Below are 24,741 nucleotides of genomic sequence, written 5' to 3' on the forward strand. Positions count from 1 at the left end.
GAGAAGTGCACAGTGAAATGGACTAAGCAGAGCAGTACCATGGAGAGACAGAAAAAAGGAATACTCAAAATAGCCTTAATTGCACTTGGCATGACCAAGAGAATGGAGAGCAGTACCATCTGCTAACTCTGTAGCTAATAGCTTAGCTAAGAGTTAGGCTGGGAGGGCTAAATTGTTCTCACTGTCAAGTAAAAGAGACTATCATGGTAAAAGGGTTACAATTATTTCAAAAGAGAAAACAAAAGAAAAGAATGAAGAGAAAATGAAAGCATGCCTGCCTTGATATGCCTATCCTTTCAACCACATCTGCTGGTAGCTCTAGGAGTTTTTCCGCCTATTCCTCCATTTTTTGTAATGCTTATAAATTGAAAAGGGAATGGCGGGGCCACTGCTTGGTATGATGGGTAAATCTCGGACATAAAAGTATAAGAAGGCAGGTCAATCCTAAGAGCAACACTTCATGCTAAAATGCAGGAGATCAGGAAAGCAAGAATCCTCAAAGAGAAGGACAGCAATATTACGGACCCACTTGAGAGGAAAGGAATGCAAGAACCTTTAAAGACAATATCCAGAGCAAGGAAACTATAACTCTACGAACGTGGTGCATTGGGTAAATTCTATGAGCATTTTTGGCCCTTTCTCCATTAATGACATAGTCAGAAATTGGCAGTACTTTGCAATTTCTTCTTATCAAGCAATGGTCTTGTCCTGCCACAAACATCATAAAGTTAAATCTTGGTGGTTGCAGTTTGGGTAATCCTGGAAACTCTGGAATTGGTGTAGTTTTGGGAATAGTTGTGATACTTGGGCAAAGTATTTTCTAAACCCATAGGATATGGTGATTCAACAAGGGAACAACTATGGGTGGTTTTACATGGCTTCAGTTTAAAGACTAAATTATTTAAACTACAGAGACCTTGTGGTGGAAGGGGACACTTGAGTTATAATGGGCTGGTCCAAGAATAATAGAATTGGATCTTGGCAAGAATAGGCACACTATGAGGGAGGTGAGATACATTGTAAGGGAATTGAGAACAAGCTTTGCATATAAAAGTCACACAATAGTTTGGCAGATACTTTGGCATGACAAGGGGTGAATAGATATCAATTGTATTGCTGGGGGAGGGGGGCACCTAGAGAACCATAACAATAACAATAAACACCATAGGAGACCCAGCTTCTCCAATGTTAGCTAGCCTATGATGAGTTGGGTTTTCTCCTCCTGGAGGAGGTTCAGTGGACAGCTCCAGTTTATGTTAAAAATATTCTTATCTCCTGACTAAGGTTTAGAGGCACAACATTCATATAGGATAAGCAACATGTCCCACCTTTTCTTAGAAGCATCCATCAAATACAAATTCTCCTATTAGTCACCTTCCAGGAAAAAAAAGTGTGTTTTCTGAGGGCTATTATCCTACCATATCTAATATATTAAAGGAAAGCTCTCAGACTAGAGGGTTTCTGCTTCAAACAAGTGGCAACCTATCTTCTCAAGAAAGAGTATCCAGATAGTGGTTCAGTCCACTCTCAAATAGAAGCCTCTTTCTGACGCATGTCTACCCACTCTTAGAAAAAGTTAAGAGTAGTTAACTCCACTCTCAGAAAAAGTACTAACTTCAGATGCATGACTACCTATGAAAAAAACCCTACTTCAAAATATATGAGACTCATCAATCTATCTAATTCAACTTCCTAATCCAAATAAAAGACTCATTATAAAGACTTTCAGTGGTTCCGGTCCCATTCTTTTATATGAAATTGGTTGTCAATTACAAATTAAACCTGATTTAATTCTTTAAGTTAAATAAGGAACAGATATTAGATGTACCAGATAAATAGTGAACCTCAAACGATATGATAGGTGTAGTTGCCCCATACTTAGTATGGGGTAGTCATTACCTAGTAATAAGTAATAACTTAAAGAAGGGTGAGGGATGAAAATCATGTTGTACACAAAGACCCAAAGAAAGATTATGGGTGAACTTAGCATGTATTCAAAGACCCAAGCATGGTCCCTCCCATCATTCAAGATAAAACATTCATCATCACTTCTGACTTTGTCCATTCCAGTTTTCCACTGTTTCTGGCTCAGTTGTAATTCCGATTCTGTAATGGGGGCTGCATCTCGTGCCTCTGTTAGGTTGCTTTATTGTAATACTTTACTGTAACACTTTATCTTATTTTTAATAAAATTTCATTATTTATCAAAAAATGACAGCTGGATAAGGTGTCAGACACAGAATTTACATGTTTGACACAACACAATACCCATGTAAAGGCCTCAAGAGTCCAGATATCATAGATTCCAGAACCCCAACCATTATGATGAATACCATAGATGCTTTTCTAGCAATAACCCTCTTCCTAATGTGCCCTATCCCCTATGGCTACCCACCATCTTCTTTGCACATAGACCACTTTCAGTTTCACCTAAATAATCTTTATTAGTCTTTCTAGGGTCCTATAAGAAGTCCCTAATTGTATCCTCGCTACTATTTGTAATCATGAAAACAACCCTGAAGAATCACATATAGTACAATATTAAATTAATAAAAGTGGAACAGGTCAATGATCAAGAACATCATTGTCATCATTAGCAAGCAAAGACAACAACAATGATAAATGTGAAAGTATTGCCAAGAGAACTACTAAAGCATCAGTTTCCTTAGCTGAGAGCACAGTACCAACAGTAACAAGGTCTAGGTTTGTGTCTATATGGAAGTGAGTTGTACTAATTTGAATCAAGTTATTTGTACTCTAAAACCCTTAAACAAATATTTACTTCAATAATTTATTTATATTACTAAAACACTAACAGATTATTTTCACAAATAAAAGTGTTCAAACATATCATTTCTAACTGAGAGTGGTAGAAGATGGGAAGAGATAAGAAGATAAAGAACTATTTACTTTTTTTGATCAGTAAGAACTATTTACTTTTTTATTCTTTTGACTTCACCATTTACTTTTTCCCTGTTAATTACCATTTATATTTTTTTATATTTCATCCAATCATTTCTTAATGAGTTATAGTTTCTTTCTGTATATTATTGTATAGCACCTTTTCATTTATCTTCTCAATAAAATTGAGTCACCTATCAACAATAACAGTAGTAGTTATTGTCTCTATTTTGCATTCTTACTTCGTTACTATTGTCATCATTATTCTATTTATTGTTAATTTTTTTATTTCATCACTATTCACCCATCAACCATAAGAATGATAACAGACTGACAGTAGTAGTTATTATGGACAAATAGGGTTATCCATCAATTATCTCTCAATATATTAGTGACCAACTTTGGTTATTACTGAGATAGTGGTGAAGTGAGTAGGACAGTTAATGGCATGACACTAGAGGTCTCAAGGTAAGAGACTGCAATTCCCAATTCAGTGTAGCACTAGGTCTAGATGAAACTGTACAAAATTAATTTTAAAATCAACAGCAAATGGAGCATCACTCACCCATCAAGCATCCAATAACTCCGTCTCTGGAAGTTCTCATTATCCTCACCATGGGCATAGTAACAGTGAAGAACATCCACACTCCCAGCCTATTCAAACTAGATGAGAAAAATTAGGTAAAAGTATACATGAAATGGAACATAATATGCTAGAACAAAAGCATTAAGAACATAAACTCTCTCAAACTTCCAGACTGGATAAGAAAAACTAGGTATAAAGGAAATGCAACAAAATATGCCAGAACCAATCTAATATAGAGAAAAAAGTGTTGAAGTTGGACCCATAGATCTTTAAGAACTATGGAAAATTGAAATAGACAAGCCCATATTGATGGGAAAATGGGAAGCTATGATACCTAGATACCTGTAGTCTGTAGAAGGGTCAAGCTTTTGTTAAATTTTGAATGGGCCCGCACAAGGGCCAGGCCCTGATGCAATGCAAAATTTTCAACTTGGGTATACAAGTTACACCCCTACAGCCATGTCCTAGCAATATCTGGGAACATGGATGGGAAGTACTAGATGGATGAGAAGGAAAGAGAGAGGGGAATAGAACATTCAAAGTGCATGATATGGAACCTAATGTAGCATAAACAGAAGGGTTATATAAGTAGAGATGATAGCTTATACAAGTAGAAATGAACTAGGAAATCAATATTATAAAAGGACAGTATTTCAATAAGATGTTCAAATTTACTCTGTCAAACAAACTAGAAAATCAATATTATAAAAGGACAGAATTCTGACATACTTCATACACCTAATAACAAAACACAATAATCTTCGATATCTTCTCACACACAAATAGTATCAATCACGCGGTGTATTCAGTAGCAACTGCAATATGCAGTCCACCAAAAAGTTCTGAACTTAAAGTAATAGAAAAGCAACACACCTTCAATTTTTCATGAGCTTCACGTACAGTCTTTCCATCTTTCTTCTTTCTCCAGTTGTGGCCATCCTTGCGGAAATACCGAAGTGCTTTTCGATCAAACAAGAACAAGGAACCACCTAATATAAAAACGAATAACATTCACCAACTGCTTTTTATATACCAGGATGTTAGGTCAACAACCTACCCAACAAATAATACTCAGTTCAGAAGTTTAGCAGTGCCAAACACCATGCATTTTTCAGATCAAGTACATGCCAACGCTCTTTTTTAAACAAAAAAAAAAACATCTCACTTTCAGTTTTTTATTGATATTACTTATATAGTAACACACCATATATTTAGTTTTTGAGGCAGATCAGTCTATTCTAAATCCTCTACATATAGCACATTAGATGAGCTGAATTATTTCAGGAACATGTAAAATAAGACATGAACTGAATAGAAATATCTGTATTTCAGGTTTTCAAAGTGTCATGCCAACATATTATCAGTAAAGAAAAGGAATTTGGCATTAGGGGCTCCACGAGCTATGGGGTAACAACAAATAGGATAGCTCAATTGTGAATACAGTGCTATACAATAACTACTTCCTATTGTGAACCAATGTTTTTAAAACCAACCCAATAATAGAACTGCTTTTCCATCCAGGTAGCAGGTCAGTGGTTGAGCCATCCAAGAAAAACCATGATGTCATAATAATAATAATAATAATAATAATAATAATAATAATTAAATAATAAAAATACAAACATATAAAATTATTCTTTTGGCAAGTACTAAATATATAAAATTATAGAGAAGTTGCAGAAAAAATTATGTCATCATCATCATCATCATCATTGAAGCCTTATCCCAACTATATGGGGCCAGCTACATGAATCCTATTTCGCTATTCCATTCTGTTTAATGTCACATCTGTTGTTCAATTACTGGCACTTAAATCATTTCTTTTTTTTTATCAGCAATAAAGATTGATTCATTAATTAAAAAAATATGGGATTAAGTGCAACCTGATGGCCTTAATGTCATCCCCAAGAAGTACAACCAGCATTTATATCCTTTGCTAATCTTTCTGCTTCCCTGAAGATATGTTTAAGGGTCCATGGAATGTCTGTTACATCTTGTCCAAGATAATAACTACTTTGAATCCCCTTCCACTTCCACCTGTCAAAAACCCAATTGCTTTGCCAACTGGAGCCCCTGCAGTAAAGCCAGTAGGTCTGCCTTGTTGAATTTGCAAAGCCAATTGGTCCTGAATATGAGCCAATATCTTATATTCAAAATTCCTGATAGCTCCACCTATTCATGCAAATCCCAGGTTGCCCATAAAGCTTCCATCCAAACTCACTTTTACTTTGCTAACCTCTGACAGTTTCCACTCAACTCTTAGAATTTCCTTTTCTCTAGAGGACTGCGCTATTTCCTTCCATGCCCTTAGGATGTCGGTTACTGAGAAAAGTTGAAAACTGTTTAAGGTTTTTATCCACAAGGCAACTCTCACTTTTATGCTGTCCATTACCTCTTCCAAAGTTCTACTTTTCCAGCAAAAATTCTGTTATTCCTTTCCTCCCACACTCCTCAAGCAACACACTTAAATCATTTAAATCATTTCTTACTATTTCTACCCATCTCCTTTTTGGTCTATGCCTAGCCACTTCAATTTGCAACAAATCACTTCTTATGAGTCATCGAGCCTTCATTGAGATTCTCACTGAGGTTGCTGCAAAGGAGCGCATGGAGTTTGAGAAGTTGGTTCCTAAGCTTGAAGTTCCTGCAGCTTCTAGGGAGACGGGGAGGCTGATTGAACTTGAAGAGGTAAGTTGTGTTCCCTTTTGTCCTGAGTTTGTCTTGGCTAAAAAAAGGAAGGAGTCATAGGGAAGTATTGGTAAGGAGAGAGGGGTGGGGGTAAAAAGGTAGAGTTTGGAGGAAGCGAAGGGAGTGGTAGGGCAGATAAGGATTTTAACAAAAGGAGGAGGGTTTTAACAGCCTGTTCTTCTGGGAGGAGAAGGGTTTTCCAGGAAGGCATTTGAGCATTTCAAGAAGAGGAGAAGAGAGGAGAGAGATCAGAAAAGTTGGTGGAGGGAGGTGAATTCAGGACGGAGGGGAGTTTTAGGAGGAAACATTCGAAGGGGAAGACAGACGAGGAGGGGTGTGGAAGAGGTAATAGAAAAAGGGAAGTAGAAAAAGAAGAAGAACAAAAACAACAAAAGGAGGGGATAAAAATACTTACCTGGAATATCAGAGGTTTAAAGGAAATTAGAAAGCAGGTGGTGCCTAGAAACTTGATCAGAAGTATAAGCCAGAGGTGGTGATGCTTCAAGCATCAAAGCTGGAATGAGTGGATGTGAGATATAATTCTGAATTTGGGGCCTGAGTTGTAAGGTTTGGGTGGTACTGAATGAAGTAGTATTTCTGAAGGAAGTGACAATTTGGGACCCTTGTGTTCTCTCAAAAGTAGGACAGAAGGTGGGGACAATGGAAGATTAAGAAGACTGTGGCAACCATCAGAACATCTGTTGCAGATTGGGTGTCATCTTAACTAAATTGGATCACGTTCGTCGATCAGAGCTAAGGGTTGACTTTTGGAATGTTTTGAACTAAAAAATTGTAATTTTGGAATTTTTTGTAATCTATCTGCCTATGCCTCGGTGTTCCCTCAACACCAGAGTGATTTTTTTTTTGATCGATAACAGAAATCTTTATTAACGAATAATACTTGTGAAAATTAATTACAGAAAATGGGGAGGTAAAAATGTGCCCAAAACAAAGAATCCTTAGCCACCCCTTGCTTAGCTAACCCATCAGCCATTGAGTTAGCACTTCTCTTCACCCAGCTGTATTGCACCTCTAAGTCCTTACACAGCCAATTAAATTTTTTCTTCTCATTGCTGTAGCTCCACAAGCCACTGATATCTCCTTTCAGCCACCTAATCACCACTTTCGAGTCCCCCTCAATCACTAAGCATCTGATGCTTAATTCTCTTGCTCTTTGGATTCCTTCAAGAACTGCTAGAATTTCGGCCCTAAGAGAGTCACCCTCTCCAATTGGCCCAGAGAACATGGCAGTAATATACCCCTCCTCATTCCTGAAAACACCCCCTATCCCAGAAGGCCCCGGATTCCTTAAGCTACATCCATCAAAATTCAGTTTTATGAATCCGGCGGGAGGGGGGGTCCAAGTGGGACTACAGTTCCTTTTATACATGGCAGCAGTAGCAACATCTTTCCACATTCTCAGCAAGTCTGCCATAGAGAATTCAGAGAATATCTCCATTGGTTTCAGCCAATGAGCAACCCTTGAAAGTATCAAATCTGTTAGGTTTTCTGTGGTTCTTTCATTATCTGAAAAAAATCGTGAATTTCTTTCTTCCCATATTGACCAGCACATTGCAGCCCTAATGCTTCTCCACATAATCTTCCCCCTTTTCTTAGGTCAACTAAAGAAAGAAGGAGAGAACAAGCATTGCACACTCACGAGGGGATTCCAAGTATACCCAAAAAGGGAAAACACCCACTCCCAAACAGTCTTAGTAATTGGATAAGTAACCATAATATGATAACCCGTTTCCCCATCATCTTTGCAAAGAATACACCTATTGGGAAGTAAACAACAGTTGGGCCTCTTTCTTTGAAGCAAACCGTTTGTGTTAACTCTTTCCAGGAAAATTTCCCAACAAAAACTACCAACCCGAGGAGGAATGAATTTGCTCTAAATCTCTTTAACAGGGAATGAAAGCCCAAGCGGAGTAGTAGGTTGGACTAATGTCTCAAAAAATGAAGCACAAGAGAAAGAGCCGGATGAAGAAGGGGTCCATATTCAACACCAAAGTGATTGTAATCATCTTTTTACTTTTAATGAATCTTTTCTTTTACTATTTCAAAAAAACTGGTGGTCTTCACATGCACGTGACCAGACCATTTATGTCTACTTTCTCTCATTTTATCACCTATTGGAGCTATTCCTAGGTTCCTTCAAATGATTTCATTTCTTATCCTTTTTGGTAATAAAATAAAATTCATTAAATATAAAAGAAATTACAAGAAAGGTGACCAGAAGTCATCCAAGAGAAGAAAGGGGAAAAAAACCTATACCCACCACAACCAATTAACCAAACACCAAATTGAGAACAAACTACCCAACCAAACTGCCCACCCTCTCCACAAAGACAAACAATCAAACATCAAAGGAAAAAAAAAAAAAAAAAAAAAAACATCAAAGACTTCAAACCCATTGACGAACACCAAAACCCAACATCAAAGGGAAAAAAATCCAGCAAGACTCCTCCTAATCTTAATCAACTACTCATCAACTCCAATAGCTTGATCGAGACCCACTTTGCTCCTCGTGCAGACTTTATTTTGTTCAATACTCCACTTGCAAACTTTCTTAGCCTTCTTCACTTTCTTGCTAGGCCCAAAACCAAATAATCTCCCTTTTAATCTTGCAAAAACTTTCAAAACTTGGTCAATTCGATGCTATTTCCTTTAAAATTGTTTAATTGCATTAGGAATATTCTCAATAACCTAAGAGTCCCCAGGCTTGGCAACGATCCTTTTTAACCCCAAAACTGCATTCTTCTTAAGCATTTGTTCTGCACCTGCCTCACCATCCTCTTTAATGACATCTCCAATCAGTCTAAGGCCACTCACACAACCTTAAGAGAACTTTTCCATTATTTGTCATATTTTTCTCCCTTGCAAACCTTTCCTCCAATTGCTCTTCCAAATACATGAGTTTCATCAATAACAACATCTTCCTCATTTGAACCCATTTCTTCACTAATTTCAGCTTCAACCTCAACACCATCCTATAACAGCTCAATTCTATAGAACTTTCATCACCTTCACCCTCTAAACACCCTACCCCCAGATCTCTGCCATCACCAATCTCTGATTTAATCACCCCTAATAAACCAAAACCTTTTCAATTTTAACCCTTTCACCTTCCTCACTTGAAACCTAAAGATCCCCATCCTCCAAACACCCTAGCCTTACTTCTCCATCTCTACAACCATACCCTCCTTTTCTAATTCAACCCGCATCCTTGCATTTATAGCGCCCACCCTATCACCACTCCCCTCCTCTTTGCGTTGTTCTCTAATGTTTTCCCCTCCCTTTTCTTCATGTAATCCAACACCAAAAACTCCCTCCTTCATAATATCCTGCCCTCTCTTCCCTCCTTTTCTTGCCACCCTCTCCAAGTCAACTTGATTCCCAATACTTAACACCTTCCCACCCACTTCCTACAACATAAAATACACTTTCAATTGACCTCTACCCTAGAAACGTTGTCGCATAGACGCCAAAAAAATTCTTCCACTGTCTCAACCTAAACATCCATCTCTTGAATACCAACTCTATAACTATAACCAAGATCAATGTGACTGCACTTTGCAAGGCTTCTATTTGCCCCTTGTTATCAATCGCACTAACAACTATAATTGCACATGTTCTCCTTTTGGAACCTCTTGGAACATCTTGAATACTTGCACATGTTCTCCTTTTGATCACATCAATGCCAACATCTATAATAACCTCATCCCTAACTTCCTACTCTCCCACCATTCCTAGAGTCAAGTTTGCTCTGTTTTCTCCTCTACTTCTCTATCACCTCCAACTTCCATAGTCTACTTCAATGCTCTCGTTTGAGTCTCATCTTCCACATACAAATCAATGTATATATACCTAGTAGCACACCAACCAAACTCTTGAGAAACCCTTGTGTTGAGCTCCGAATCTTTCTTCCTTCATTTGATCCTCTATTAGGATCTCAATTTGAGCCCCCTTATTTGTAAAATGGTCTTCCTGGATCCTTAGTTCTCTTTTCCCAACTCAACCCATTTGATAAAAAACTTCCTCGCTTAATTCCTCGAATGGGCAGACACTTTACTCAGCCCAACCCCATTAGCATTAATACTCAACCCACTAGATAAGCCCATCTGGTTCCAGGTTGGACCAACGAGTTACTTGATCGATTCCCCCTATTAAGGTTTAACCAGGTTGGACCAACTAGTCCCACTTGTCTCCTCCCTCCCCTCCATGTAAACAATCACTTGTTTACCTTTCAAGTTCTTTCCCCCTTGATCTCCCTGACTCTTTTTGTCATCTTTTGGAAATTTTCCTTTTTTACCCTTAACCCCCTATAACTATTTAGCTTCATCTTCTTCCTCTAACTCCCTAGTATCTTTCACAACATCTACTCTCCATCCACCTAAAGTTTTTTCACCATCTTGTTTGTATTTTCTTTACCATGGTAAATGTTGGATTGACTCCTTTCAATTAAATCATTTTCATCATCTTGTATTTTCCCTACCACAACAATGATGGATTGACTCCTTCAATCACAACCCTTAGCTCATAACTTTCACTTGCAAAAAACAAACTCAACTAAACTGGTGTAGATTGAACATCACCTAAATTGATCAAAATACCTACATACTACAACTTACAGTGCTTCCTATTTTGAAAACCAAATATCTTGAAACATCCACAAGCATCTCCAATTGCCCTAAAGGTCTAGGTGTACCAAGCACGCAATAGGATACCAAACACATCAATCCCAGTGTTTTAAAACCTCAAGGCGCAAGGGACAATTTGCACCCAAGGCGAGAGGCGCAAGGCGCCTTTTTTGAAGCAAGGTGCAAAATACAAAAAATTGCTAAAAATAAAAAAAAAAAAAGTCAAAAAATTCAAACAATGCCAAAAACATTCAAAAAATGCAAAAAATAGAAGATATTAAACATAATATTAACAAGAAATATAAACTTAAGTTTTAAAATTAATGGTTTAAAAACCTATTATCTAAAATTAAAATACATAAACAATTAAACATAACATGTAAATCATATTCAAATGAAAATTTAAAAATAAAACCAAACATATAAAACGTTTTCAAGCATGTAAAGCCCACAATCTCTTTTTTTCCTCAATTGTGTTACTTCAAGAAGCTAAAGTGATGTAAAACATATTACATTCCTAATTCTACGAGTCATCTTTGTGCCACGCCCCTTGAGGCAAGCCCAAACAAGTCCATGTTCGGGTCTTAAATTCTTAATTCTCACACAAAAAATAATGATTTTATAATTTTAACTGCCTTTTAAGAAGATATTTTATTAAGATGAATGGATGATAAAAATTAGCAAATGCACGCCTAGGCGCACTAAGCGTGTGCCTTTTGAAAGTGCTACTGCGCCTAGGACCTGGGCAAGGTGCCTACCCTAAAATGCACCTCACCCATGCACCTAGGCACGCCTTTTAAATCACTGATCAATCCAAACAAAATTCCTTCTTGCCAAGTTTCCAATCCAACCTACCACAAGCAAACACCTTCCAAGCCTCACGTCACAACTACACAACAAGCAATCAGCTTAAAACCTAAGAATAACATCTACATTTTCTCTATTTTTAAACATGAATAAGAACAATCCAGCATTCAATTTCTAATGTCAACAAATCTCAAACTGCACCATTCTTCTTTTGCCCATCCCAAAACATTAATTTCCTCCATATCAAAATTGATAAGCCTACCCACCAAGCATGAATCCATCCATTTTAATCTCTTCCAATTTGCCAACATCTTCCATAGCAACTCCTACCATTGTAAACCTTGAAATCTAGAATATTGATAGAAATGAGATGGACTCTAGACATCATTCGCAAAGCACAGTCAGTCTTAAAGAAATGAGATGTTACGGGATTTGCATAGGAATGATGATTGATAATCCCCTTAGAAAATCTATTACTTGTTTCCTTAGTATTACAATCTTCATTTCTAATCCTATCCTTTCTAGTTTTTCCACTCAGTCGTTTTTGGGACATATTGTTTCTTGACTGCCCAACACTTTGCTTCATGCAGCATAGCTTCCCTTACAGCTATTTTATGGAATTTTCCTTTTAATCTAAGTAGTATTTGCCTATCACATAAAAACTTTGGATGCAACCCTCCATTTTGCCCTTCTTGCATTAATTCTATGGGAAAAATCCTCCACAATCCCTTCCTGCTTATGAATTATATAACCAAGGTACCAAGAAAGATCACATTGAATTATCTCTTGGTCTCCAATCCCAAGTGCACCCTGATTTGCACTCCTATTATTATTAATTTTTTTTTATAATTGCTCGTATTATTATTAAATTTTTTTATCAATCCTATTATTACTAAATTTACATATCATGTATTCTATTTTAGTCCTACTTATTTTAAAACCTCTTGTTTGTCCGTAAGTTCAATTTTGCATTTAATCATTCATTAGTTTCATCAATCATCAATTAAAAGACATTACCCAATGTTGATCCCATGTATCTGGGGTCATAGGAGAGATAGATATTATTTGTTTTTCATATTAAATAAAAATAAACGTTAGTGCAGAGAGCTGTGGGCAAGCTGTTCTCTTGGGTATCAATTACTGAGGAATTTAAACACCTGAATTTGTCTCACTTGTTTTGGTCTCAGTCTTGGTGGAGTCTGTAACCTGATTTGCTCTTGGGCTGTCTTTTGGTCTAGGTATTGTTTGTATTTTCTCCTCTTTGATTGAATAAATTTACCTTACCTTTTCCAAAAAAAAAATTAAATAAAAATAAGCGTGACAATGAGAATTATTTTTATTAATGATGGAAATGGCTAAAAATACAAAAATAACCAGAAAAAAAAGAATAAATATCTAACTTGTGACTGGGCCAAACAGCTCAGCAGTTCAACCAGCTAGATTACCAAGTTGCTGACTGGGCCAATGGTTTTTTACAGGTGAGCAGTTCGGGGGTGAAAGAAATATAGCCAGATGATGAATTAGCCAGTTCGATTGAAAGTCGAAAACACTGTTGTAAACAGAAACTACAAACTTTTATCATAAATATACACATTATCAATTAGTGATATAAAGATCATATCATATCAGTGAAGGACACTAATATGCAATGGTGATTCTGCAATGGTGGTGAAATGGCTAACAGAAGACAGTGCTATGATGTGGAAATACAGCAATGAAAAGAGGAAATATAAATGGTTAACCAGGGACATGGAAATTCAATGTAATTGGATAAAGAGAAGTGCAAATGCATTGGCTGATGGTCTAGCTAGGCAAGGGGTAAATAGAGACACATTATTCTGGGCTGTTCCGTAACCACTACAAGATCAGAAAGTTCTTGGGTAACTGGAGTTAAGACCTTTTAGCTCCATCCTGTTGTAACCTTGTTTTTATAATTAATAAAATTTCACTGTTACTGATAAAAAAAATGGACACTAATATACATATCATGTCCTTGGCTCCTTGCAACCCTGTTATACAAGTGACATCCTCTATTCAGAAGGGTGGAGCAATCAAGAGCTGTGATCAAAACAATACAAAAAGAGTGTAGATTGTGGGAGAAAGAGTAGGAAGAAAGAAGAAAAAAGAGAAGAAAAGACAATGGCTTCAATCTCACTAATTGAACAACTCAATATGTTACATACCACCATAAGGAGAACTATAATAATTAGGCCTGGCTTACCTAGAATATCCAAACAATTTAGATTTAACAACTCCTTTTGTGAATACATTACTAGCTGATTCTTGACTTTAAATGGTAGGCACACTTTTCCACTAGCCACTTCCCCCTAATAAAATGGTGGTCAACCTCGATGTGTTTGGTTCTTCACACTGAATTGGGTTATGAGATATGTTAATTACTAGCTGATCATTGCAGATTTGCAATAAAGTTTTATACACAATATTACCAATCAAAAAAATTTTCTGAAACTCCAAGAGCAATTTCTTTGTATTCAGTTTTAGTACTTGATCTTTCATCAACCAATTGTTTCTTGCTACTCCATGACACCAAGTTACCACCAATATTACTGATAAAAAAATTGTTTCTTCAGGATCCCAGTGCCTGTGGCTAGGAGATTAGAGAAAATTGTTTGTGAGCATCCATGAATGTTCAGCTAATGCAACTCACCAATTCTTACAAGGATCCCATATACCTACTTTTTAGATTCTACACTTCAGAACCCAAAAAAAAAAAAAACCTGCAAATATGTGATCTACTGACCACCAAAATCACTACAATCCCACCGTGTATCTCCACTATCTGTAACCACATAATCTTTAATAATCCCAAACGGAGATCAGGGAACAAATCACATCAAATATGCCAACAAAACTCAGGGATTCCTTAATCCTCAAATTATAGATCTTGTCAATGAGCTTGTTTTCTCTTTATCACGGGGCTTTAAAATAATGAAGATTAAACAAAATTCTCAGGGGGTTATTGGATGGATGATTGGAGATGATCCCTGGTTGAGATACAAGTCAGATTGCCTGAGTTGAAATGTTTCAACTATGTCAAACTTGGGTTCGGACTCAAGTCCATTCAAAATTTCATTAATATTCAACCTAAGTTGTACCCCAACTCCTGACAACTGCACCATCACCATTATAGAGGCTAGAACCCCAAATTCTAAAGTAAACAGCTTGTTTGAAACTTCAAATGGATTCCAAGGCAGGCTAATTGGATTGTTGACAACTTGGGCATGTTTGGCTTTGGGAGGAGATGCATGACTGGGGTATATACCATGCAGCCCATGCTACCTTGGCTTGTCCATATTTCTTTTGAAACTGTGTACCCTTATTTCCTGTTTTGGTTAGTCTCTCCTGAGGAGTATCAGTAATGTTGTACATGTGTACTGGTTTAGCTACTTGTACCCTTATTCTTTTTGATGAATAAGAATAAAGAAAACATTTGCAACAAAACTTGGTTAGTCTCTCCTAATTCTTCCACTCAAGGTTAAGTCTTCAGTGATGCACTTCTTTCTCTCTATAATAGCAATCTCATCCCCTACTCCCGTAAAGATTGGGGTACAAGTCGGCTTGCCCCTATTTGAGGAACTTCAATCACATTGGCTCAGGATTGGGCTCGGGCCAATAAAAAATTCATCAAGTTTCCAACACAACTCAACCCAAGTTGGACCCCTACATACAGAAAAAAGCAAAGAAGTTCAGTGAAAGGAGGAGAGGGCTAAAAGATTCTTATATGTAAAAAGCTAGTTATCTTGAACAGGACCATGAGTTCTTCACACATGCTTGTTTGCTAAAACAATTACATGGGAAGGTAAAGACACCAAAGTGAAATTTAGCTTTCATCCCACTACAAACTAGGAGTTGTATTTTAATTCCAACATTAACCTAGTTCAAATCAGTATTTTAAAAGGCGTGGGAGGTTTACACCTGGAGACGCACCTCCAGGCAAGGTGCCCCAAAACACCTTGAGGCATACACTTCGGGTGCAAGAGCCACATGCCTCATATGCCTTTTTCATGAGGCGTGCTAAGGCGAACACCTCATGTGCCTCACACACACCTCATACAAAGAGACAAAAGAAAAAAAAGGTAAAGTCAAGGAAAGGAAAAGAAAAGAAAAGGAAAGGAAAAGGAAAAGAAAAAGGAAGGAAGAGAAGAGAAGAGAAGAGAAGAGAAGAGAAGAGAAGAAAGGGGAAAGAAAGAGAAGGGAAAAGAAAGTTTAGGTTGGGGGCTCTGCCACTCGCTTCGCTCACTTGCCTTTGCTTCAACAAGACCCCCCCTCCCCATCTAGTTTTATGCATCTTCATTCTTCTTAATATAAAAAGATTTTTATAAAAATAAATAAAAATGAGATCCTCCATCCTCTTCTTCCTCCTCCCACCTCCTCATCCCCATCCTCTCAAGGAGGCTTGTGCCTCCTTGTGTTCGGCAGGCTTATGCCTCTTACGTTTTGTTTGAACTATGCCTCATGACTCTAGTACAGAACACCTCGCATCATGCCTCCACATTTTAAAACATTGGTCCAAATATATTACAGGTGGATGGCATTTCCAATCCAAAGAGGTCATTCCAAGCATGAATTTGGGGCTCTCTCTATCCCTAGATATCCATTTTGTTTTGCTCAACTTCACCCATAGCATACAGAAAGCATAAAAGCAAAGCATTAATAACTCAAACAGAACTGATTCATTAAATATACAATGGATGCAAAATCCAATCCAAATGAAATGAATAGAAAAATCAAATTTCTTAAAACTCTACATTTTATGCAACTATGCGATAGCAAAAGTTCATCCGTTGTTACACTGCTAAATAAAATGAAAGTTGACCGGTGGCTACCAATTATTGATATACCCTGAAACAAGAATGTTATACCTCGCTTTACTAAAATCAACAAAATGCCACATCAACTACAGAAGAACCTGACAACTTACCTGGAGGCTTATAAGGCGGATCTGGTGTTAAGTGGAACTTTTGATAGTTGCGAAGGATTTCATAAACTTCATTTGGCCGGAGCCAACGGTGTTGTGCTTCTAACAATATTTGTGTAATGTCTGCCAAATGCATGTAAGAAGAGATAGTAAGAAACACTATCTTTCATTTGATAGATGAATATAGTGATGAGAATATCCCTCAGAAGTGGAGGTAGCAATAAAATACGAGATACATTATATCGAAATACATTGTGAGTACAAATATTGGAATTTATCAAGTGAAGTATGTCATTTCTGCTGCCTTGATTTGGAAGTTTAGGAACCACGCCGTCCATAACTGCCAATTTTGACAGTTACCAAATGCGTACTCTGGAGAGAGGTAAAGGGTCATACACCTCAACAGTCCCACTATTACAAGCAGCTTGCAAAGTACTGGATAAGGTGAACAAAAATATAGAATGAAATGAAAAAGAAAATATCATTCTTCGTATATGGTTTTCAATTACAGAAGCTGAAACACATACAAAAGTTGCTATAGAGCGAGGCAATATCAAGACATTAAGAAATAAAGGTAGCAGAGGAAAAGGAAAAAGTATATTCATCCACCATTCTCATACTTGGCATGCAAACTAAATTATTGATCACCATTACCAAAAACAAACATGTGCACGTGCATGGAACAGGCCAAAAATTTCAATTCGGCACAAGAACACAAGAATTACAGTAGACGGGTAGAAAAAGCTGACCTAATTGTTGATTTGAGGCATATCTTCTGCTCTCAGCCATTCGCAAGAAAGACTAGGACAGGAACCCGCTTTCATCAGCAGAACATGCGATTGCAGACGAGCAAGAGCGAAAACAAGCTTATGCAGAGAATAATCTCAGGGGAAAAAAAAAAAGAAAAGAAAAAGCTTCGACCAATCCACTCTCGGTCGAAAATCATAAAACCGTAAGAAGATGAAAAACAACCTTCGTCCAGAAAAGTGCAGATGGAGAGAGAGAGAGAGAGGTAGGACAGTGATCAATGAAAAAGACGATCAGAGAGAGATTCCATAAATTAAAACCCTAATAAAAGCTTCATGTGGCCCCTCGACTGCTCGACATAGGAAAAGAAAAAGAAAGAAAGGGCAAAAAAGAAGAGAGCGATGGAGAACAACCGTCCTTATATGAAGCGAATCAAAGCCACTAAAATATTTCAGGAGAGAGAGAGAGGAAAGTCAAGATCTTTATCCAGACCGAAAAACACCCATTTTTGCATTCTACCTGTTCGAAGAGAGAAGTGGGGGACTGGCCAGCTGCTGGTCGAAATGTAAATTTACAATTTAACCCAGCCGTTAACAGTACCTGAGCCTGGCTCCTGTTATTGCCCTGGCCAGAAGTACCACACGTGGCAGCTTTGTTGGAGTAACGTATTGACCACGAAATCTTTCATGTCCCACGACCCAGCAATATGTGGTGGTGGGTCCATCAAGCATGATGTCAGTGTAATTGGGCCCACCCAAGTTGCAATCTGACGTTAAGTCGAGATTGGGCATATCATGAGTCCCTAGCAAATAGATGTAGGGAAGCACGTATAAAATGTTTTCCCTCGACATGAGAGGGATCACGATCAGGGTCAGGGATGGCTTCGGTGGAACGTTGGGCCCCGCTCTAGAGCTCTTCCTCATCCTCGTCATCATTAATGAAGTTAAAAAAAAAAAAAAAAAAAAATTGAAGGGATCTGACGTGGTCTGGGGATTTGAAGTTTGAATTATATATGAGAATGATTACAGATCCAATCCCGCAAGCTGGAGGGCAAAATGTCTGCGAATTAGGATAGAGATGGCGTGAACGACCATCCAACGGTGATGGGTCATACCGTTTTCCGTCGACAGATAAATAACAAATGGAATACGTTGTACTTTGAATCGTAATGTTATTCAAGGACCTGAACTTATAAAAAAATATACATGCGAGAAGGGTCATTTATTAAAACACTCCAAATTTATTAAAATCTACACATAGTTGGTGTTTTATTAAAACACTAGCAAGGGGCGCCCGTGAGCGAGTTGTTACATGACTTGAGTATAGAATAATTTAATAAAATAAAGCAAATTTCAATAATTTAGGTAACAAAATCGCAATATGCCAATGAACCTAACCAAAACATTAAGGCTAATAGGATCTTCCTGCTCTTATAAGTTCCTACTTCCTACCAATTCCAAGGAGGCCCAGACTCCAAAACATTTACCATTATAAAACACAGCCATTAAATTATCAACGAGATGACGAAAATGGCACCAGAACTTGGAAGTAAAACAAGAACGAAAGAGAGCTTTCCACCGACTTCCATTACCAGGCAATACCTTGCAAGAATTAACCTCCGTGAGAACAGACCACTAAGGATTATATTTCTCTCTCTGCACTGTGAGTTCAACGGTCAGAAAGTCTAGAAAGTTAGAATATCTACAACCACTTCTCTCTAAGCTTTTGAAACCAGTTTACATTGAAAATTCCTTGAGATGATTGTTTACTTTTACAAGGGTAGTATCTTCTGAATTCAAAAATTTTCCATTAAGTTCCACTTTATCTGTAATTTTAAAACTCTTTAAAGAATTTTCTGGATTGACCTTAATCTTAACTGGTTTCCCAAGCTTGGATTTATCTTCCATTCTTGCAATTTCAAGAGCCTTTGCACAGACAGGGAAGCCTTGGCCATACCAGCACGCCAAGATTGTGCCAGAGCCTCTATGCAAGTTTTTCCTTGGTAAAAAGGCTGCAAACTGCCCAACAGCCAAGCTTTGATCATCCTCAGATAAATGAACAACAGCAGTAGTTCTGCCACCATCTTCACCAGTATCCATTATTAAACTACAATCATAAAAGCCAGGACCATGTCGAACCTGAAATTTGTACATCATCTAATTAAATTATCAATAATCATAATTACATTAGAAGCACACACGAATAGATTTATTTGATGTTAAATCTCATCAAGACAGAATAAACATCATTACCAAGAGTAGAAAACACATTATATGCATTGCAATAGTTTGCCTGTGGAAACTATTACCAAGAACTGGCAAGGTATGGAAAATAAGAAATAAAATTGGGAATTCCTACCTTGCGTTGAATCTTATTCAACTGATATGGAGGCAATCTAGCAAGCCATTTCAGGGATCCAACATGGAATCTGCGCCTTCTTTTGTCAAATGAATAATAATTTATTGAGACATTTCATGGGTAAAACCATTCATTAGATAATAAAAACTACGACCACCATGTAGAAAGAATAATCTCGACATACAAGACTGGTAGGAGCATATTATTAACACTAATATGATAGGATATAAGAAGTAAAAGGGAAGAGTTTTGGGGTGATTAAAATTACTGGACTTTGTTAATCAAAACTACAAAGAATAACCACTGCATCCAAAAGGGAAGAAAACATACCAGAGTCCTCCAGGAAGGCGTAGACCTTGGCGTTGATCAATAGTATAAAACCAAAACCCCCAGTGTTTCCCAAGAAAAGCCCCTGTTTCATCTTCCAACAAGATGCCTTCCATCTCCCTTAAAGGTTTTCATTTGGAATAAGGATTTAAATTTATTAAGAGAATTTCTGTCCATATATGTTCAACTTAGCCCTTAAAGGTTTTCATTTGGAACAAGGATTTAAATTTGTTTAATCACTGCCATCTAGGACTCCTTCAAAGATCTCTCTGAGAACCCTTGTTAGATCAGTTAATAGGTGCAGATGCTTGAGATACAGCCTTAAGGTTCAGTCTCAGTTGTCTCGAGGACTGCCACCAAAAAATAAAAAATAAATAAATAAAAATAGAGATAGTGTATCGGGTGGAAGAACTGAAACAACAAAACTCCAACTTTCACAACGCTGCAGACAGAACAATATACTTAAATAGGAATAAGTTAAATAACGAAGTTTGGAGGGGGAATCTGATCTAAGAAAAAACCACATTAATATCAATAGCCTGCAAAAATTTCCCGAGGAAACAACTCAAAGCAATAAGGAGGGAAAAAAATGATAACTGCAACTTTGCAGATTAGAAATGAAAAATGAAAATTGTTTGGTCAAGTCGTATACAGACATCAACGCCAAATGAAAATTGTTTGACCAATCAAAACTATAGCAGTGCAAATGATTCGAGGGTAAATTCTGAGCTATTTTTGTTTCAAATTTTAGCTTATTTTGTTTGATTGCAGTACAAATGAAGTAAATTGTACTGCATACATTTATACTAATGCACTCCCATATATTTATACTAATGTATAAATAAAACACAAAATAAAATGAAACCAGAATTTGCATTTTTTTTATTTGCAGTCCCATACATTTATACTAATGCAAATAAAATTGCACTGCAACCAAACACAGCCTTAAATTATTAATTAGTGGATATTAGATTATTAATGTTAATTATTATATATAAATATAATCAACTCAAAAGAATATAGAATATAACTGAAGTAGTTTGTGTAAACAGTATAAATTACAAGGGGCCCTACTTACTATATGCAAATATCTTGGCCTTAACCTGGTGACTGAACCCATGGCCTTAATAGTCAGAGATCATGCTTTTGTGCTTACCTTAGGAACCGGAGGTGGCTCAACTGCACATGCTTTTGTAAGGTCATTGCAGAGAAACTTTACCAATGCATCAATCGAAGGCTTTGCTTTAAAAAGATATTCCGCAACATCAGTGTCAGAATAACCCATAACCTGGAAAACGTTTAAATAAAGGTTCAGTTATGTTACAAGAAAATGTATACACCTGATTGATTCACAATCTCAAGAGCTAAAGTTAAGGTCATTGCATAGAAGTGCTAAGAAAATGCATAAAGACTGATAGAGCAATTCGAGGGATGATTCGATATTTTATTTCACAATTGGAAAATGAGGAGACGCATTTCAAGAGAGAGAGAGAGAGAGACTCAAGCAATTGAATAAAGTTCTGAAAAAATTTCACAGGATAAAGATGACAATTTAGAGAAGCAAAGAGACATGTGAGTATGTATTTCAAGCTTCAACTATTGAAGCAAGATAAAATTTTCTTTGTTTCTTTTTTTATCATGTGTGTGATTAACTAAGAAAATTCAAAATACGTGCTGGTCACCCTCACCCCATATTCGACTATAAACAATATCATTAGAATTTAGAACCAGCTTCCACCCAGTTGGCAAGGGTGATGTGAAAGATATAGATGAGACAAGGTAATGACTGACAATGCTTACCAAGAAAGTTAGGATGTGGGAATTGGCCTAGCAGGGGAAAGATAAAGGATTAAAATTTAAAGCTGTGTGATTGGTGATGACAAAGCAGTTCAGTTGTATCTTGAACTTCCTTCTCTCTCTTCTCAAAAGAGATGGTGGTGGCCTTAACCACTGAACCAGAGCATCCTGATTCACATCCTTAGGCTCTGCTTGGTTTATTCAGAAAACAAGAGAAAAGAAAATATCTTTCCCATATCTGCTTGGTTCAACTATGACATGGGAAAGATATAATACTGGAAAAACTTTAGGCCTCTGAGGACTCCGAGGGAGAGATTCAAGCAGTCCATGCCGCAGGTTATTGTCATTCTGATGCAAAAATCCAAACGTTAGCCGTATCTAAGACCTAGAAAAGTAGATCAACTGCAATCAAACAAGTGGGTATATAAACTATTCTCCAATTTCAGCAAGTCAGTAGGCAACCTTCGTTTCTGGAAGAAGTGTTATTTGAGCGAACACCTCATCTGTTTCCTTTTCCGCTTGCAAACCAAGAAAAAACCAGCCAAGAACGTTATTAGAAAACGAAATATCGACCACCTCCCACCCGAACTAAAGGTGGGGAGCAGAGAGAGAAAGATACACAGACAGACTGACAGTGAGACAGACCTTTAACTCAACATTTACAACTGTGCACAGAATGTTGGAAGGTATATCGTAGATGGGCATTTTCAGATCATTATCAAGCTTTGAGAAGGCCTTAACCTACAAAGAATTTAGATAGTTAATACAAACTGAAAAGAAAACAAATGATTATTGTACAGCACTGAATACTCAGATCACAGGAATGAAACAGTGAAAGAGATACAAGAAAAAAAAAGACCTGCTCGATGTGTCTGGGAGGTAGAAGACCTTCTCACCGACTCGAGGAACAACGGCGAGGGGGCCTGCGCATCTCGATTCCAATAGCCATTCGTTCATCCAGCATGTCCCTTTCCCAGTCCTTGCTTATCACAACAAGGGGCTCTTCCAGTGTTCTTCTATCCCTCTTAAACAAAGCATGGAACCAAGAAAATCAAAGTTTTAAGCTCCAAGATTTTTACAACAGAGAAAAAAAATATCGCTTAACTAAATCCTAAAAATTAAAAACCAGTAATGAAGAATGTTTGAGAAGGAAAACCCCATGCGTGAGTGAAAATAATGGAATGGAGTCACTTGGGAGTGGAAAAGCCAGCAGTTCATGAAAGCTCAATCAAAAAAGGCAACGAAGAAAGCCCTCAATCTTTTGAGAGTGTTGATGAAGGACTCAGTTCCACCATACTGCACCGCCCAGACCGCTAGAACAGAGCAAAGGAGGGAAAAAGTATTGACAATTGTTTTTCATGCAATGAGAAGGTATTGCCACTTGTTTTTCATGCAATGAGATTGTAATTCACACTGTTAATTATTGTATTTTTTTATTATTTTTTTGTCCTTTTTCTCATTTCTTATTTAGCTATGAGGATCAATTCCCTAAACATTGAGACGTAGTCTTTGGAAATCTCTAATCCCAGTCCAGTGAAGTTAAATCAATCGGATAAGTACAAACGCATCCATTCAACAGGCTGAAACAACTAAAGAAATATGATTCTGATCATCAACTGAGTGAACGAAGCAAATCTCACAGTCGAATAAATTTCTAAACACCACAGATATTATAACTACTGCTAGGAAACAATTAAGCAAGAAATGTAATAGGATCTGCAACTCGTTCAAGAAAAAGAAAACAGGATAAAATACGATGAGATCAATGGCCCTTTTAATAGTAAAATCAAGTGAAGAAAAAAAAGAAAAATAAATAAGCATGGAAACTATTGATTTTCCTCTTTTAATTACTGCCAACACGTTCGCTACTCCTAATTACCGACTCCAAAATCAATTACAGGGGTTTATTATCAACTATGGCGTCAACCAAACAATTACAGAGGATGGTTCCCCAGTACCTCATTGCCGCCTCTGTTGGTTGACAACCAGATGCAACATTAGAGAGAAGAAAACGAAAATGAAATTTAAAGAAAAAATAAAGTTGCAGAGTAAGTTAGAACTTACCTGAGATGGGATTTTGGCCTGATTCGATCAAGAGAACAGGAGAGCTTCGGCTAAAATCATGGTTTGAAATAGATGGCTGCAGCTGGGGGAACAATTTCTGTTAAAGGGAAAACAAAGCAATGCTGACTGATGCCCGACCAATGTTTTAAAGAGGGTGATGCTGCCGGCGAAGAACTACTTTGGGAAACTGTAGACGAAGAAAGAGACGAGATTTAGACTTCTGGAAAATCAACCCTATGCATCCCAACAGTCCTTAGTTTTCTTCTACATCTCCTCCGCCTGAAGCAGTTCAAACCCTGAACATTCATGGCACCGTAGCTCTTCTTGAGGAACTTGTTTTGATGGCACGCGTATAATATTGTCGGTGGTGTATAGTCTCAATGGCAAGCAGGAGGAGAAACCTTGAAGAAGAAGTGATAGAAGTCTCCGGTTTTTCGGAGGAAGTGGAGAGAGAGAGCGGGAAGATAGACATGAAAGCTGGGAGAGAGAAAGAAATGTGTCAAAGGAAGAGAGAGGAGTAGTGAGATGAAGTGGTAAGTGGAAGATGGGGAGAGCGGGAAAAAAGTTGTGTAAACATGAGGAAAACGTAAACACGCGTCGTACATGCAAAATAGAGGGAGAGACAAGTGGTTATTCATGCAAATTACACTTAAGCAAATAACAGTATTGAACAGTAAAATTCCGTTTTGATAAAGGGAGCTTTAGCTTTAATATATATATATATATATATATATATATATATATATATATATATATAATTTTCAAAATCAATTTAAATTTCTTATTTAATTAAGAATAAATTTCTTAAAGTACACTTTATGATTTAGCGAATTGAATAAAAATATCTTATTATTTGAAAATTGACTAACATTATCTCTATTGTT

The 24,741-nt window shown here is 37.2% G+C and overlaps 1 protein-coding gene across 15 annotated transcripts in view; it reads right to left on the bottom strand.

The window, feature by feature from the left end:
- The window catches only part of LOC104607110 (calmodulin-binding transcription activator 2-like), a 49,410-nt gene extending 25,012 nt beyond the window's left edge, over nt 1-24,398 (bottom strand). The window contains exons 1-10 of one of the 15 annotated variants that reach the window (XM_088902277.1): nt 23,858-24,398; nt 22,653-22,817; nt 22,439-22,534; nt 22,256-22,303; nt 21,153-21,284; nt 20,000-20,346; nt 17,314-19,449; nt 16,568-16,687; nt 4,361-4,476; nt 3,467-3,555 (exon numbers count right to left, since the gene is read on the bottom strand). In XM_088902277.1, coding sequence (XP_088758403.1) covers nt 3,467-3,555; nt 4,361-4,476; nt 16,568-16,687; nt 17,314-17,353 — 365 coding nt within the window. In that variant the 5' untranslated portion in view covers nt 17,354-19,449; nt 20,000-20,346; nt 21,153-21,284; ... (2 more) ...; nt 22,653-22,817; nt 23,858-24,398. The other 14 variants (XM_088902276.1, XM_088902272.1, XM_088902275.1 and 11 more) reach the window with 14 other exon arrangements.
- Nucleotides 24,399-24,741: the final 343 nt, after the last annotated feature.

Source organism: Nelumbo nucifera, chromosome 3 (genome assembly GCF_055504915.1).
Source record: "Nelumbo nucifera cultivar China Antique chromosome 3, China Antique-T2T, whole genome shotgun sequence".
NCBI lineage: Eukaryota > Viridiplantae > Streptophyta > Magnoliopsida > Proteales > Nelumbonaceae > Nelumbo > Nelumbo nucifera.